General features: G+C 51.6%; 1 protein-coding gene and 2 long non-coding RNA genes across 4 annotated transcripts; 2 read left to right on the top strand and 1 right to left on the bottom strand.

Moving 5' to 3' along the window:
- Positions 1 to 2,776: 2,776 nt before the first annotated feature.
- LOC115936821 (uncharacterized) lies at positions 2,777 to 4,962 on the bottom strand. Its single transcript, XR_014148857.1, has 2 exons — positions 4,829 to 4,962; positions 2,777 to 3,476 (listed from the first exon to the last, which is right to left on the bottom strand). It is a non-coding gene; the product is annotated as an uncharacterized LOC115936821 (long non-coding RNA).
- On the top strand, positions 4,828 to 13,289 carry MESD (mesoderm development LRP chaperone). 2 transcript variants are annotated; one of them, XM_081831785.1, is made up of 3 exons: positions 4,828 to 5,060; positions 10,582 to 10,811; positions 12,083 to 13,289. In XM_081831785.1, exons 1-3 carry the CDS (start codon positions 4,857 to 4,859, stop codon positions 12,348 to 12,350), a joined length of 702 nt encoding a protein of 233 aa, XP_081687911.1. In that variant the 5' UTR covers positions 4,828 to 4,856; the 3' UTR covers positions 12,351 to 13,289. The 2 variants fall into 2 exon arrangements, with proteins under 2 accessions (XP_081687911.1, XP_030873518.2); XM_031017658.2 differs by having other exon boundaries at positions 4,831 to 5,060; positions 10,579 to 10,811.
- LOC145723609 (uncharacterized) lies at positions 5,623 to 10,072 on the top strand. Its single transcript, XR_014148858.1, has 2 exons — positions 5,623 to 6,259; positions 7,256 to 10,072. It is a non-coding gene; the product is annotated as an uncharacterized LOC145723609 (long non-coding RNA).
- Positions 13,290 to 17,541: the final 4,252 nt, after the last annotated feature.

Here is a 17,541-nt window from a genome sequence, read left to right on the forward strand (position 1 = left end):
AGAGGTATTTTCAAGAATTCTGTAGGGCAGGGGCGCCTGGGTGGTTCTGATGGTTAAGCGTCTGCCTTCGGCTCAGGTCATGATCCCAGGGTCCCTGCTCAGCGGGGAGCCTGCTTCTCCCCCTCCCTCTTCTTCTCCCCCTGCTCATTGTCTCTTTCTCTCTCTCTGTATCTCTGTGTCTCAAATGAATAAATAAAAAAATCTTAAAAAAAAAAAAGAATTCTGTGGGGTAGAAGATAAATGCCGAGATCCAGGCTCCAACCGCCTGAATAGAGTTCCTAACACTAATCGTGCCTAGCCATTTTTCCATCTCTCATGGTGCCTAGCACAGAATAAGTCAGCAACTGCAGATGGCCTAGCTGTATCCCTCCACGCGGAGCCTGAGCCCCAGACAGACTCTCGGGCATTTCTGCACCTCCCGTGCTGTGTGGCTCTTAGCACCGAGTACTCTCTCCCCACAGCCCTGTCGCTTCGTTAGGGACAAGGACTTGATCTGTTCCTCCCTTCCCTCACACCTAGTGCATTGTGTGGTCATCAATAAATGTTTGTGGAAGCAATGAATAAATGAAATAACCTGTTTGCCATTCTCTGCAAGAAAGGCATGCTTTCACTGAACCAAAATCCTGCTGGCCATAGCTCTTGCTCAGTCGTGGACATAAAGTCATGAATATTCACGAACCCACTGCAAGGGCATGGCCTGTGTGTGCGATCGTGATTTACAGCTCACGGCTCTAGGGTTGAAACGTAGGCCTGAGGCCTATTTGCTTAGCAAGTGTGTTCACCCCATTTCTCTTATAGCTTGTTGAGGAGAGGCCAGGGAGGTGATTCTCTGGAAACAGAGATTATGAGTTCACTAACCATAATTGCAAATAGCGGTGCTAACAGAGCGTAGGTAATGTTTCAGACGACATAGATAAAAGTCCTACATTTTCTTTCAGATCTAATCCTCAAGTTTTCAAGGCAATTGCAGTATTATCGATAATTTGAGTTAAGTGTAGTATTCGGAGAATTTCCATCGAAGTTAGACTTCTTTCCTTATATGCTGGTACAGAGAACAGTATCAATCAATATTTTAGGGGCATCCATGTGTTTATGTGTGTCTCACCCCTTTTAACTTATTGTCATGGTGTTCGGCAAACGCAAGTTTAATTGTTCTGTTTCATTATATGAGTCCTACTCTTCTGTTCACAAATAATGAAGGTGATCAGGAATGGACTCTCACCCTAGCCTGGGGCAATCACATCTCTTCTGGAAATCTGGAATTGCTACATGGGAATAAATTGAGGGGCAGGTAAAGCTCAGGAGATTATATTTTCCCTCTTCTTGCATTGGATTCAGAAGGAGCAAAGTGAAGAATGGTAAACAGCCCTGGTCTCCCCATGTCCACCCTAGCCCCACCCCCAGGACCCTACCTACTCCCATACCTCCCCATGATTCAGTCTTTAAATGGTTAATGTTTGGCACACCAGAACCTCCAAAGCCACGCTATATCCTTCTGGTCATAGGCCTCTGTTCTCATTGATTAGTAAGTATGCCTTTCCCGTTTTTCAACATTCTGAATGTCACCCCTGCCTGATTCCTAATACTGCAAGAAATTCTTGTTGCACCCTCCAGCTGAGGCGTCCCTCCTCTGCTGTTGAGGGACACAACCAGGATAAACCCAGATTAGGACACCGGTTAGCTGTGAGATTCAATTTTACCATCTGCAGTCACTGAACCACTTAGAGGGGTGGTTACTATTAAACCCCGGAGCAGTGAGAAGTTTGTGGTTTCATCTAGCCCATGACCACACCATCCCTTTCACTTCTGCTCCCTCCTCTCCTGCCCTACAGCGTGCCTGGTCAGACTTCAGTCTCATCCCATCTGAGCATTCCTGCCTCCGACTCCTTTTCAGTGGATCTTCCACATGGCGCTCAGTTTCACTATGTGACTGTCCCAGTGATTAACCCAGTCGGTGCTACATGGAAGAAAGACACATCTTGTCATCCAAGACACCTGGGACCTCTGACGAATTATGTAATTCCAAAACCAGGGTTTCCTCTTCTTTAAAACAGGGATCTTATTACCATCATATCATCTCTTCAGGTCCTGACCTCCTGTAACCTGCATTATACTGACTGTGTATTGTTTCTCTCCTCTGCTACACTGTGAGCTCTTTCATGCAGCGACCTTGTTACATTAATCTTTCCATCAGTGCCTCATCTGGTTTTTGGGTCGACCATAGGCCCTCAGTAAATAAATGCTCACAGAGTCGAACTGAATCAAGTTCCAGACACCAAAACGGTGACAATGCAAAATCAATCCAGATGTTTTCACGTCAGTGGACTATAAACTGAATTGATTTGTTCCTTCGATGAAAGTCAGTAGCCCTGGAATTTTTTTTACACAATCCCAATAATTTCTGTGGACCAGAACTCTCAGCACTTCTGCACCTTCACTTGGCTGCTGGCAAAATAAATGACCAGCGTGACCCCTCCCAGCAGAGCACATGATCGACCGCAGCTGCTCATGTGTTTTAGCTATGACTGAACCAGGACAGGGCTGCGAGCCACTGGGTGGAGCAGTGTGCCCTGGGGAGAGAGCTTATGACATTTCCCCTATGATTTCAGAAAAGAAAAGAAAAGGAAAAAAAAAACCCTCTTTTTCTTACAAGTCTGCTCCATGTCAATAGAAAATGTCACTGCCTGTACACATAGAGACGCGTGCGTGAGGACGGGAAGATCAGCCAGCTCTGCAGTGGGACGGTCCTCAGGGTGGAAGGAGGCACACACCTCTCTTCTCTTGATAACAGAATCCCACTTTTATTTGGGGTGACAGAGTATACAGCTAGAAGACAGTCTGCCACCCTCCTCTGGAGGGCTAGGTTCCGGCCAATGAGATGTGAGCAGAACTGAGCAGGCTGCTTAAAGGACACTAACTCCAATGAAGAGTGTACTCCTTTTGATCTTCCCTCCTTCCTCCTTCCCCTGGATCAAAGTCATCTTGATGCAGGTGCTCCAGGAGCCATCTCAGAACTTGCCATGAACTTGAGGATAAAAACCACCGCCCGGAAGAATGGAGCAGGATAAGAAAGGCGCTGGGCGCCAGATGACTGAGGAGCTACAATACCAGCCCTCAGTGCTTCACTTTCCAACTGCTTCCCTGAAAGAAAAATACAACACTAACAACAAAGCCCTCTCTCTTGTTTAAGCCACTTTAAAAGGAGCTCCGTTTTCTGTTACATGCAGCCTACTAATCTAATCCTACAAAGCCGGGATATATTAGTTTGCTAGGGCTGCCCTAACAGAGTACGGCAGATCAGGTGGCTTAAACAACAGGACATTTTCTTGCTGTTCTGGAGGGTAGAAGTCCCAGATTGAGGCATCGGCAGGGTTGGTTTCTTCGGAGACGTCTCTCCTTCACGTGTAGATTCCTGTCTTCTCCCTGTGTCTTCACATAATCTCTCCCCGATATGACTGTGACCAAATTTCCTCTTCCTATAAAAGACAGCATATTGCATTGAGACCAATCTTTGCAACCTCATTTTAACTTAGTTACCTCTTTAAAGACGCTATGTCCAAATACAGTCACATTCTGAGGACTGTGATTAGGACTTCAACATAGGAAATCTGGGGGCCATACAGGTCAGCCCATAATACAAAGCATGAATAAAGAGGTTTATTGTGGCTTTTTTTGTAATAGCAGAAAAGTTGGTAATGTGTCCATCAATGGGGGGGGGTAATAGGGAAATAAACTAGTGGTGTATTAATACCAAAGCACGCTATACGGAAGTATGAAGAATGAAAGTTCATCGTGTCATATTGCTAAGCGTAAAACACTTAAGGAACCAAAATGCTTACTAATATATGTACACTGTGCTGCCAAAGACATACATATAAATGCAACAAAATGTGTATGAATCACACTTCTAGAGACATTTTGATGTTTGTAAATGTATAGAAAAATGTCTATGTGACAAAACTGATTGGAGTACAGTTGTGGGGTGGAGTAGAACGTTTGAAACTTTGTAGAATGTTTGGATATCTCACAACTACAGTAAGTGATTCGTGTCTTTCTTACATAATTAAAAACTTAAAAGAAAGATCAGATCAGCCATTTAAAACTCGTGTAATCTGGAAGCATCTCTGCCCAGACTCTTTTAAAATAAGAAACAAACAAAAAAAAGATTCAACCTTGAAATGCATTAGTCAGAGCCTACAGTATTGGGTTAAAATCAGATGAAATACTGAAGTTGTCTTAAAAATGAAAAAAAAAGGGGAGGGGGAATTATTCGCGTTCCAGAGATGACGGTGATCCTGCAGGTTGAACTGAATCCTCTGCGACCAACAGCCAAGCAGCGGGCCCCGTCCATCCGCGACCTTCTGGAAAAGCAGAGCTACCCGCCACTCGCTTCCAGGTAAGCGGCTGTTCTCCAAGGCAGCCGCAGGAGACAAAGAGGAAGCGTCCGTGGACACTCTGGACCCGGCTTCCCCCGAGCCCAGGCAGCTCCCAGGACTTGCACCTCCAGTGCCTCTCTCAGGCCACAAACCGAGGCCCCGCGAGGCGCTGTCCGGCGGCTCCCGGAGGCCCTGACGGGGCTGGTGGACCTGGCCTGCGCGGGCAGGGAGAAAAAGGGCAGGCCTCCGCGAGCAAACGGGCGGGCGATCCGCGGTGACCCATCTAGCCCGCGGGTGGGGCCCCGGGGGCGGGGCGGGGCCAAGATGGCGCGGGGGCGGGGCTTCTAGAGGCGGCTACGAGGCGGGGCCTGGTAGGTCGGCGCGGGCCTGGGGGCGGGGAGGGGCGGGGAGGGGCGGGGAGGGGCGGGGGCGGAGCCCGGCGGCGCGCGCACCGCTGGCTTCCGCGGCGGCGCGGCGAAGATGGCGGCCTCTGGCTGGGCGCGCGTGGCCCTGGTCCTCCTCTGCGCCTCCGACCTGCTGCTGCCGCCGCTGCCGCCCGGGGCCTTCGCTGCCGAGGGCGCGGCCGGGACGTCCGGCGAGGCCAGCCCGCCTCCGCGGAAGAAGAAGAAGGACATTCGCGACTACAACGATGCGGACATGGCGCGTCTTCTGGAACAGTGGGAGGTCTGCGCGCGCGCACGTCCGCCCCAGCTTCTCTGCGTCCCGGGCCCTGTTCCCGCTGGCCCCCGGCGCCCTCCGCACCCTCGCCCGGCCGTCTCCCGGCCCCCTGACGGCCTCTCTGCCCGGGCCAGGCGTCCTTGCTGGCTGCCGCGCGGGAACCGCCGCCGACCCCCGTGCCCCCGCCGGCCCCCGCCCCAGCCTTCCCCCAGGGCGCTCTTGCAGCGCTTCCCTGGCCACGCGGGTCCCGGGCCGGCCCTTCCCGCCTCTGCCCTTCTGTACCTTCGGTGCCCCGGCCGCGCCTACGGGGCCCGGCACGTGCGGAGGGAGACCTTTCCACTCTGCTCAGGAATGTGGGGGGGGTGGCGTGAAGATCGTCCTTTTAAGAGGAGCGTCTCAGCTTTAATGGTTGGCCGGTCTTCTAGATCAGTAGGATTTCAGGCTTCTCGTTTTGCTGTATTCTCTGCTGAGAGTTTTGTAATTGGGGTGGTGGAATCAAAGGCTGGTGGCTCTCCGTAAACTCACATTTCCTTTAAAGGAGCAGAGACTTGTTTTTGTGAGAGTAAGTTTTTTGGTTCGTTACTTGAATGCACTGGAGTGTGTAATCTTTTTAGAGAAGGTTCAGCAAAGGAAAACACGTTGTGCCTTTTTCCCTTACAAAGGCGGTCGTATCGTCCTGGCTGATTTGCACAGCTGGTGGCGTGGAGTCAGAAACGTGGGTTCTACTCGCTGTGTAATCTTGGGCAAGTCCTGTTTCCTCTCTAGGCCTCAGGTTCCTTATCTGCAGAATGAGGTTTTACCCGATGACTCCTTCCCACGCTGATGTCTTTTTATTTTGTGGGTATCGCTGTGTACATGGGCGTGTCTGATGGAGGCTTTCAGAGTTTAAAATACCATCTGATGAATTGGACTAGAAGAAAGCAGACTTGTATTTCCGTATTTATCTGCAGGTGTTGATGGCGAGATTGGGGTGGATTTGAGTGTGCGCCCCACTGATGAAGAGGGAACTCCAGGCAGCAGTTCCTTCCACCTTTACTGTCTCCTTTTCTATCTCCCGTCTCTTTATAGACTTGAGCAAATGAAGGTTTTGATCCCCCAAAGAAGAACACTACCTCTTGAGGAAATCCTACCCTGGAAATACTAAGACTGTGAGCTAGACAGAGGGGCTGCTGCGGAGATGAGCAAGGGATCCGCCATCAGGAACTGTAGGTGACAGGACGAGTAACCCTAACACAAAGTAGGAATTGCTGAGTTCTGTAAAAAGGAAGAAAGTGTCGTGGGACTTTCAAAAGGTCCCAGGGAGGAAATGGCATTTTAGATACTCGAGGGTGGTGTGGGAGCAGGGCCACAGGAGCTGGGGTGGGGGGGCGCATGGGAACGGGGCAGAATGGTGCAAATGGTAATTGCCTAGGCTTTGGAATCGGACTGCCTGGTCTCAGACCACTTGTGAGTTTGGGCTGCTGAAGAACCTGTCCGCACTGTTAGTTTCCTTATCTGCAAAATAGAGGCGTTAGTAGTACCCACCCCAGAGTAGTTGGAGTATTAGCTTTAAGAGAGCCTGGAAGGAACATAGGGTAGTGCAACTCCCAACTGGAAGCCGTGCAAATATGAATCAGGTATCTTAGCTGGAAAAGGCTCTGTCTGAAGTTAAGTGTGGGAAGGTTGGTGGAGACCAGGTTGGCCTGGGCCCTGAGTGCTCTGGGGTCTACACTTTATTTAGAAGGCAATACACAGTCGCTGATGAGTTTGCAAAGCTGCATGACCCAAATACTATGATACTGGGACGCTTACACGTGATCATCCCTACCTCCGGACAGAAATGTGCATTCACTGTCTCATGTTCCCTCTGTATGCAGACATAGTTTTATAGCTGAGAGCATAACATCAATGTAATTTTCTGCTGTTCATTTTTTCACTTGATATATTGAGTGTTTCCCCGGGGTAACCTGCACAGTGTTCATAATACTCTGTAAAGCCTTCAGAGGATGCCCTGGAGTGGATGTTTCAGCTGTTGGGAGGTTTTGAATTGGGGATATCATGATTAGAAAAGATGGATTGGTTGGCAAAGGTTAGGATGGATGGGCAGGGAGAGAATCTGAAGGCAGAAATGACTTCTTAGTTAATATTTACTGAGTTTTCATTAGCTAGCAGGACTACTCTGAGCGCATTCACTCATCTCATGTTCTTACCCTGTTTTCTAGATGATGACAAGGAAGCCCAGAGAGGTTAAGTAACTCTCCCAAAGTCAAACAGCAAGTAAGCTGAATTTCAGGCTGGGTCATTTGACTTGCAGGCCTGTTCTTTTAGCCACTTTACTACAGTTCCATACACACTGGCGAGCAGAAGTGCAAATGAAAGGTAATGAGGACGACCTGGATTAAGCCAGAAGCTGCAAGATCCAAGTGGAAGAGAGAAACGCGAGAGTTTGTATGCGCAGCTTGGTTGGCTGGTGGATTGTGTGACCAGGCAGGAGACCGCATGATGTGCTGGAAGGTTGGGTTTTGAACCAGCTTTACCGCTTGGTAATTCTGTGACCGTCGTTTTCCTAACCGTAAAGCCAGAGACATCCCCCTTCGAGGGGTGCCGTGCAGACAAGATGAGCTAATGTTTGCAGACCCTCCACAAACGTGAGCTCCCCCCCCAGGAGCTGGGATTTTTCCTCCCCCAGTGGCAGTCCCTAAATCCATCTCCCAATTCCTTCCCACTAGTGTGAGAATTGGTGTGCCATGGAGAGGCCTGCCCCATGTGGGTGGGGTGGGGATGGGTAAAGGGAATGCTTTCCACTGGGTTAGACTTAATGCTGAGTCCCAACTGGTGTAGGAAAACCAAAGGCAGTTCTTTTCATTACACCTTACAGTGCGGGCAGGTGGGGGGAGGATTCCAGAGCCAGCAATGTGGGTTTGCTCTTCAGTGTCACCCCTGCTGGCATGTGACCTTGAGTGAGTTATTTGTCTTCTCTGGGCCTCACCCACCCCACGTTCCCTCGGGGCCTTGTAGGGCCGTCCTGAAGGCTCGGCGCCGGCTGCTCCATACATGCTAGCTAGTGTTACCATCAGGGACCACGGGAGCAAGGAAAGGATCTGCTGAAAGGGGAGTCAGCTTTGTGACTGAATCTGACTCAGCAGTGGAGAAGTGGGGAAGACGGCTGAAAATGCCTAGAGGCAGGGCTGGCCTGTTTCTGGGGAGTGCCTGGCGCTAGGGGCTTGATGGCGGTCCTCAGAGAAAGTAATGACCGCAGGTGAGATTCTGCAGGGAAGAAGCCTTGGGACTGCGGAGAGCTGGACTGATAGCCACGTTGGGGCACTGTTCTACCCCCCCACCCCTGTGTTTTTGTAACTGAAACAAATACACAAATTTCCAAGGATGGAAATTAAAGTTGCTTGAAACGATCCTTACACTTGCTATAGGCACTGGACTTGAGATTATTTAGTTTTCATTAAGTGTCGCCTGTGACCTACTGAGTTAATTTCATGACCTCTTGAGTGAAATCAGTTTGAAAAACATAAATGTTCTAGGTTCCTGAGCCAGTTAGAAGTCTTGAGGTGTTTTAAGGAGATCATAACAGATGTTATGGAGGAGTAGAACGAAAACAGAAACAGCCCGTGAATTTGGCGACCAGGCGGTCCTGTGTGATTTTGACAGTGTGATTTCCGGAGTTGGTTGGAGGTGTGATTGTTGGGGCCAGCACAGGCTGTTTACTGCTTGTCTTTGTGTCATTGAATCCCCAGACCCTAGGAGGGAGATGTCGTCCCCCTCCCCCCATTATAGGTGAGGAAAGGGATTTTCTAAGCTGCCCAAGATCCTGTGACGGGACAGCACGTGCCCCTGACTGCGGATCGCCATCAGCTCACAAAGCAGAAGGGGAAGGAAATGGGTCAGTTGGGAGGGTTGCAGAGTTGAGGAGAAGCTTGGTATGTTGTGTGTAGTCACACTGCTGGGGCCTCGGGGATCACCTAGCTCTGCTTTTCTTTTTATAGACGAGGAGGCGGGCCCAGGGGAGTAAGGAGTCCTATGCAAGGTCACCCAGGTGGTTAGGTAGAGCTAACGCTAGATCCCAAATCTGGAATAAATGGGGCTCGCCTCCAAGCACTACTGTAGAAGTCTCTTGTGCTCCTCCTTTATTGAAAATATTTTAAAGTACATTATTGTTGGTGTCCTCGGTGATTTGTCAAGAGAACCACGGAAGAGTGATACAGGGGCTTCGTTTCATTTTAGGTTGGTCGCTTTTCTGGGTTCTTTTCGATAACAGCTTTATTGTGAGATAATTCACTTGCCATACAATTCAGCCATTTAAAGTGCACATTCCAGTGGTGTATTCAGAGGGTCATGCAGCCGTCACCACTCTCAATTTTAGAACATTGCCATCGCTCCAAAAATAAAATCTCATCTTACTCCCTCTCCCTCACTTCTCCCAACCCTCCAGCCAGCCCTAGGCAGCCACTAATCTCTGTTCTGTTCTGGACATCTCACCAGCGGCCCCGTATACCTGGTCCTCTGTGTGTGGCTTCTGTCACTTAGCATAGTGTTTTCGGGGACCATCTACCAGTACTTCGGTTTTTTTTGTTTTTGTTTTCGTTTTTGTGGCTGGAATTATTCGTCTTTTCTCTGAAGAACTCTGGTTTTTAAATATTTTTATTCATTGATCTATTTACCTGCCTTCCTACCTGTGAAAAGTCATGTGTCCCTTTTGATGCCTCCCAGTTCCAGCCTAATACCACAGGGTATATTCTTCCCCCTTCCACTGCTAGAACTCCCTTCCCCAAAGTGAAGAATGGGGCTGTCATTATCCTTAATACATTTACTCCTCGTGGAAGCCTAGATAGAATTCACGGATGGTAGTTTGAGGCTTGCTAGTTCACCCCACTGCAAAAACCAAGCCTGCTAACTAGAACTGAGTATTTGTTCTTACTGTTTAGTTAACGTTGACATACGTGAAATGCAGATTTTAAGCGTAGGGTGCTATGAATTTTGACAAATGGATACATCTGTGTCATCCACGCCACCATTAAGAAAGAGAACATTCCCATGACCTCAGAAAGTTCCCTTGTGTCCCTTCTCAGTCAGCCCCACCTCATTCCGCCTCCCAGGGGCCACCACTGTTCTAACTTGTCATCCTAGGTTAATTGTGTTTGAGCTTAAACTTGAAGTAACAGGCTTATAGCACGTCTGATTTTTGTGCCTGGCTTCTGTCACTCAGTCTTGTCTTTCTGAGGTTTGGGACACATCTTCACTGCTGTGTTGCAGCTCACTGTAGGACCGAACGAGAATGTGGCCATTTTTACAATCTACCGTGCTGGGTAGATTCTTCCAGAGGGAAAGCACCGTTAAGCCATTACAGGGCTCTGGTGACCTGGAGTGATGGGTGCTAAGTCCCGCTGGAGACTTGGGCTTCCCCCAGAGGTTGCCTAGAGGAGGGAAGCTCCTGGGTCTCCTTTTTCCTGGGAGAACTTGGGTCGTCCGCCTGCACCTGCCGGCCGACAAGCACATTCTAATGACTCGAGTGCTCTGTGCTCTCTTCTCATAGAAGGATGACGACATAGAAGAAGGGGATCTCCCGGAGCACAAAAGACCCTCGGCGCCTATCGACTTCTCTCAGATAGACCCGGGCAGGCCCGAGAGCATCCTGAAGATGACCAAGAAGGGGAAGACGCTCATGATGTTCGTCACTGTGTCCGGAAGCCCCACGGAGAAGGAGACGGAGGAGATCACCAGCCTCTGGCAGGGCAGTCTTTTCAATGCCAACTACGACGTTCAGAGGTAAAGCACCAGCAGGCCGGCTGGGGCCCGCGCAGTCCTCACCTCAGGCCCTGGGCCTTCCTGTCTCGGATTTCCCCTTACGTTTATTTCTCTCTCTTTTAAGAAGAACATTTATTATTGGTCACAGCCAGCAAGCTTTTTTTTTTTAATATTTCATTTGATCCTCAAGTTTTATTTATCTTTGTATCTTAAACTCTGTTGGGGGAGGGTAGCGGACACGCTGCGGCGGGTCAGGTGCGCGGCCCGGCGCTCCCTTGGCCGCGTGCTCTACTCCGCACCCTCCGGCTCCCAGCTCTCCTACAGCGCTGCGCCTTTCGTCCCCATGAGCTGGGGCAGGGCGGCCTCTGCGGGGCAAAGGAGTCACAGCCTGGCCACGTGCCCCCCTGGGGGGAGGTCCCTCCACGTGGGACAGCTTTCCCACTCGGCCTTGGAGCCGACTGCCGAATCCAGGTGAAGCGGTGGGGTTCCTTCAGCCCAGCGCGGCCCTCCCGTGCAATGCTCAGGGATTTCCTTTTTCCTCCTCAGTAACAGTCCTGAAATTCAGGGTCTTCAAACGTCCTAGTTCAGGAAACAGAAATGACAAAATGTGAAGGAACACTTAGTGTCTGCGATGGCGTGATGCTTTCATTAGCTTGAGCAGACGCATAGGGAAACAGGTAAACGGTCAGAGCCCCCGCTGCCCTCCCAGGGGCGGGGCGTGGCCCTCAGGGACGAGGCCTTCGTGCCCCTGGCCACACCGGTGGGCCGCCTAGGCCCCATTCTGCTCCTCTTCCCCCTTGGGACCTGCTGAGTTCTGGCATACGTGGGCTGCCTGTTACCCTCGGGGCTCGGGATCTCCGTCCATTGGCCGAGTGTGTCTCCCGACCCCTCGTGGGCCCCTTACGATGACCCAGCCTAAGCCCGTGGTTTTCAGCCTTTGTCCGCAGAAGGCTTTTGGCAGAGGAAACCTTCACTGGGCACCTCGGGATGCAGAACAGACGCCCTCCTCCACGGCGGCAGCCCCACAGCGCCGGGGGCGGTTCCCCAGGCCCCTTGCCGCCGCTGTCTCTTAGCGCGGGCATCCACGCCCCACACAGCCCAGCTTCTGTGTCTCTGGGATTTGAGCTGAGGCGTGAAATCGTTTAGTCAGTAGCTAAACTACAGGTTTTTGTTCTGTGTTCATGTTGAATTTGGGAGGGATGATTTTTCCTGGTTGCGTGCCACAGAGTGGCTCTGACCCATTCGTGCTTTACTAGTGTGTTCTGACCATACGATCGCATGTCTCTGTCAAGGTTCATCGTGGGATCGGACCGTGCGATCTTCATGCTTCGTGATGGGAGCTACGCCTGGGAGATCAAGGACTTTTTGGTCAGCCAAGACAGGTGTGCCGATGTCACCCTGGAGGGGCAGGTGTACCCCGGCAGAGGAGGGGGTAGCAAAGAGAAAAATAAAACAAAGCAAGAGAAGGGCAAGAAGAAGCAGGAGGGGGACCCGAAGTCTCGGGCCGCCACGGCTGCAAAGGAAGACAATCGAGCTGGGAATAAGAGGGAGGAGTTGTGAGCGGCCACTGAGGCCCCTTGGGAGGAGCGCCCCGGGCGGGGGCAGGCGGGAGCACCGCTCGCCGAGGACATCCTGCTTTCTTCTGGAAAGGCTCTGCCGTAGGACCAGTTTGTGGTCCACGTGAGAAGTACTGTCTAAAAGGCTTCAAGTAGGAGGACAGAGGTCTCGTCATTCCTGTTGGACAATGACACTTCCACGTTTACCAGAAAATCACTGTAAATGGAAACCCAACCATTGCTTTTGCCATTTCTGTCTGGGGGCGTCACTGGCTCCTGCGGCCCCACCCTCTCCCCTCGCTGGCCCTGACCCAGGGGCTCGCTGTGTCCGTGCTCCCCTCCTTTCTGTTCACGGAAGCGCCGCCACGTTCTAATCAGACCTGGACTCAGCGGGACCGGGCTCTTCGGGCCGCAAACTCGGTGTTTGGGACTGTGATGTCGAGCACGCCGTGGGAGCCCCGCGTGGCGCTCTGGGTCCTGAATGTGCGGTCAGGACGCCGGGATGTCTGGCCCCCACATCGGTGCAGAGAAAATCACGTAGCCTGGAAAGCCCAGGTCTTCACTGTGAATCCCCAGAGGGCTTCTCGGTACCCGTCTGGGTTTACGTGGGCTGTACGGTCGGGGCTGGGTTTCCTCGTGTGGGGTAGCCATGCCGCTGTCGAGCGTTCGAGCGCGCCGTCCTGCGAAGACGCTGAAGGGGGGGCATCGGGAGTCTGCAGGTGGGACGGAAGACTCCATGACCTCGTTCATTTCTGAACATTGTTCTTCGATGAAGTGCCTAAGCTTGTGGTGTTTAGTGTGGAGCTAACATGGCTCGGTTCCTGCTCCTGTTGGGAATTGCTGTTCATGCAGCAGACGGGACTCGTGTGCGGGTGTCACTGGTAGGAACTAAAGTTATTTGTACGAAACTTCCATTGTGATTTTAGCAAGTGAAGACTAGCTCGTGTCCGTGCTTCCAGGTGTTACTGCTGGAGGAAGGTACAAAGGGACAAGTCCGTGCCTACCCCCTGCCGCTGCCTCATCTCAGGGGAAGCTCCCGTTCTTTGTTTCCAAGGGGAAAAAAGTTCACCAGCATCTTCTAGTGACGTGTTTCTTCCAGCCTCTGTGTCCCCTGATTCGGCAACTCTTCAGATTTCCCTTGGATGAAGCGTGCGGACGGATGTCCACCCTGCCGTCCCCGCCTCCAGCCGCCCTCGCGGCGGGGCTGAAGGGCATCAGGCCCAGTCAGAGCTAATCCCGGGGTCCGTGTGCCTCGGCCACCTCAGGAGGAGGGCTTTCTTGTGTCCCCTGCTCCTTGAATGGGGGCGCGTGAGGCTGGGGCTGCAGCTCCCCGGCCCCGGCCCGACGAGGGCTGTCTGAGCCCCTGGATCCAGCCCCGGGTGCCTGGCTGCGTTCAGTTTTTACCTCGGGAATCTGCTGGCTTTCTATCCACTCTAGCTGATACGGATCATTGCTTTACCCGACATGGGGAGGGTACCCTTCACACTGCCCTGTACCTTGTATTTCCACGTGAGGATGTACTAACCTCACTGCTTCCTGTGCAACGGGCAGCCATGTCAGCCAGTGTTTAGAGCGTCGGTTAGTGTGCTGGGCACACGACAGCCCCTGCTGTCCTGAAACTTAATGACCCAGTGGAGGAAGACAGATACTCATCACGCATAAAATGGCAACTGTTAGATGAAAGAGGTGCACAGTGCCAGGAGGTGGGGGTGGAGGCGGGGGGAGCCTTCGGATGGTCAGAGGGGTCCTCCCTGAGGCAGGAGGCAGAGGAACCGTCTGTGCAAAGGCCCTGTGGTTAGAAGGAGCAGAGGAGGGATGGCAGGAAGCCAACGAGGAGTCGGGGGCATAGTGCAACACCCGCCTGAAGAGGGACGAGGTACACGGGGCCTGGCAGGAATTTGGGGCGCCCTGAAGGATTTTGAGCTGCGCTGGGGTGAGCATGAGAGACCATCCCATCTGTACTTGGCTGCACTGAAGAACCGATTGCGCGGGGCCCCCAGTGCGTGTGAGGGACAAGTTGGAGAGTGTTTCAGTAGCTCAGGCCACAGCTGCGGGTGGCCCCAGTGAGCGGCGTGGCGGTGAGGGGTGACCCACAGTTGACCCGCATACTGCCTGCTGGTGGACCCTTGGGTTTTTCCTTAGTACGTGGAGCTGCCAGAATATTTTGGTAACTTTGTATCTGAAGGGCAAATTCCTAGCAGTGGAATTGCTAGAACAAACAAAATGTAACATTTGGTCTGTGTTGCCAAACTGCTGTCCCGAGCGGTTTTGCGCACTTGTACCTTCACCAGCGATGGGGCTCAGATCCTCGCTGGCGCTGGGCACTGCGCTGGCCGCCGCCAGAGATGCAGACCCCGGAGCTGCCTTGGCTGCCCCACAGAGCTAGAGATGCCAGCCAGCCGCACCTGTGCCCAGCCCCTGGCACCGATGGGCGAGCTGGGCAGCCTCCGCGGAGAGGAGCTGCCGCGACCCGCTGGGCTGGATCCGCAGACTCGCCAACGAGAGAGAGGTGTTGAAGAGAGGGGGGCGGGACATATGCAGATCGCTGCAAATGAGAGTTTAGTCTTGCCTGTTCGTGTTGGTGTTAATGTCTTGATCCAGTACGCTTGCGTGGTAGCTTTTGTCTACCGCCTGTGAGACCCGAGAGCTTCGTTAGGTAGACCGCCTTCCTCCCTTTGTCCTCACGCCCTCTGGGTTTTGATGGTTATTCTCTGGTTTTTAGTACTTCTGGTGCTTTCCTTTACAGATTATGTTAAACCTCTTGCTGTTTTTTATTACCAATTTCAGTAACATGTATGCACCCCTAATCGAGGCAGGGAGTTCACAAACTTTCTCCTACTGCCCCGATCCTTGTGAACCGTGTTATGTGTATTGGTCTGAGACCAGCCACTCTCTCTCCTTCATAATGACTGCCTTTTCTCTCAGCTTCCTGGGGATCCTTCCTCAATGAGAACATTCAGTAATTCTGCTAGGAAGTCTTAGTGTTGATTTTCCTTTTTTTTTTTGAATTCTCGTGAAAGATGGTGTGTTACTTTCCATTGCAGATTCAGGGATTTTTTTTTTTTCCTTATCGTTTTGGAAACATTTGTCTTTTACTTTTGTGTTGGGGTTTTGGGCACCCATTTTTTTCTTAGTTCTGATGTGAGTTTTTTTTTTTTTCCATTTCATTCTGTTTTTAATCTCAGTGAGCTGTTTTTATTAAAATTCAAGGTTTTATTAAATTTTATGAACTCAGAAAGTCCAAATGGAGAATCTCCCCCTTGGGTTATATTTTTTTCCCCCAGAATGGACTATTTCTCTGTGTTCATCAGTGTATTTGTTCTTTTGTTGTTGTTTGGTAATTTCCAAATGTTTGGATGGCTGCCAGTTCATTGCTTTTCCTCTTCTTGTTCATGCTTAGTGGACACAGCGTTTCCCAGACGTTGGCCCACAGCATCTATTTTAGGTGAATTCTGACTCCCCTTGCTCCTCTGAGTGTTGTTTTGTTTCGCTGGAGCTGTGATCCAAGGGCTCGGGGTGCCGTCCCTCAGCTTTTCCGTAGCTGAGCAGGACCAGCAGGGGCCCAGGCAGGGCTGCGTGCGGTCTGGCTTGATAGGCAGGCTCTGCGCTCCTGTGGTTTCTACCCAGTGTCCTGGATTAGGCGGCTCCTCCCCACGGTGGTGGGAGGGGGTGACCACCATTCCTGGAAGCCACTTGTCACATCTTTGGAGAGTTTAAAACACTAGCAGTGGACCTTGGACCATCGGCTCCCCTCAGGGAGGGTCTGGCTGGAGTGTTCTTTGCTTCACTCTGGGAAAACCAGGTCTTCTGTGCCCAGAATGTGGGGTGCTGCCGTTGGCCAGGGCAGGACGAGGGGGCGGGGGGCGAGGCGCTCGCTGCAGGCACACGGTGGAGGGGGGTCACCAAGCACAGCAACCAGCATCAGTCAGATTTTAATGCTGTACATAAAAAATATAGTTAATGTTAAAAAAAAAAAACAACACCTGACAACAGTTGACCTTGTTAGAGATGGAATCAGACAGAGCAGGGATGAGGGTGGACGGTGAGGCCACGCTGGAGAAGCGTGGGGTGGAGTCGTCCTCTGTTTTCACAGTTCATACTCCCTGACTTCCCAGGTTCTTGCTTCCAGAGGAAGAACTGAAATCCTTATTTTTACCAAGGTAACATGACAGCGATGTTAAGAGATCTCTATAGAAGGAAGAAATTCATCCGCCAACACCTCGCCGAGCTCTCGAAGCTCCTGTCTGTCATTTGACCACATGTCCTTCAGAGCATGATCTCTGCACTTTCTGTCCTGGCAGAAAGACCAGTCCCTCTTCGGCTCTTACCACTTAGCTTTCTATTGTAATACAGCGTCCACATCGCCATATAGACTTCACGTCTGATGCTTAGCAGCGCTGTGATGCTCCCATGCTTTTGCTGTGCCTTGATTTTACTCACCAGACCGATGTTGCAGAGAAAGTCGGGCCAGACCACGGTGCCAAGCATGGCTCTGTTAACGGTCTTCACCTCACTGTCCACGCATCTCCCTCTGGCAGCGTCGGCTTCAACCCAAGCCCACCCGGCTCGCACGAGTGACCCTACCCCGCACCCCCTTGGTCATGGCCATTTGCCCCGGACGTGGGCCCCTCACGCCAGAGACTGAATGACCCGGTGGCTGAGTCACTGAGAGATGAGCAGCTAGAGTGAAGGCGTCAGAACCTCTCTTGGTGAAGTTTCTAGATTTGCCCTGCATTTCTGACCTCCTGGGCCTTGACTGTTTAGGTTGACTCAGGATTCTGAGAGCGAGCTCTGGGTCCTTGTAATCAACTTTCCCCCAGAGCTGCTTTGGAGAGGGCTCTGCTACTGGTCTAACCAGCCCCGGCCCCATCTGGTTTGTCTGATTCTCCAATGACGTGTGTCAGGAGAGGATAAATCCAAGCGCAGGTGTAAAGCCCCCCACACGGGGCTGGATCAGTGCTCCCTGTATCTCTTTCTAAACTGTTGAATGTTTGAGTTCTTTTTAGCTCCTCACAATCTTAAACTGAAACTCGTTCCTTGCCTCCCTGAAGATGAGTCCTTTAGTCTTGGCTTCAAGATTACTGGAAGAAAGGACATGTTCGTATTGTGTGTTGTCACTTTATTTCCAAAAGGATTATATCCATTTGCACTGTCACCAGCAGTATATGAGAGTTTGTCCTCTTCTGCCCATTCTG

This window comes from Leptonychotes weddellii, chromosome 9 (genome assembly GCF_054177405.1).
Source record: "Leptonychotes weddellii isolate Sample4059 chromosome 9, ASM5417740v2, whole genome shotgun sequence".
NCBI classification, from domain to species: Eukaryota; Metazoa; Chordata; class Mammalia; order Carnivora; family Phocidae; genus Leptonychotes; species Leptonychotes weddellii.

Coding starts and splice junctions, on each gene's coding strand:
- MESD (XM_031017658.2), top strand. CDS start 4,857: ATGGCGGCCTCTGGCTGGGCGCGCGTGGCCCTGGTCCTCCTCTGCGCC. Junction 5,061..10,578: donor GTCTTCTGGAACAGTGGGAG/GTCTGCGCGCGC, acceptor CTCTTCTCATAG/AAGGATGACGACATAGAAGA. Junction 10,812..12,082: donor GCCAACTACGACGTTCAGAG/GTAAAGCACCAG, acceptor GTCTCTGTCAAG/GTTCATCGTGGGATCGGACC.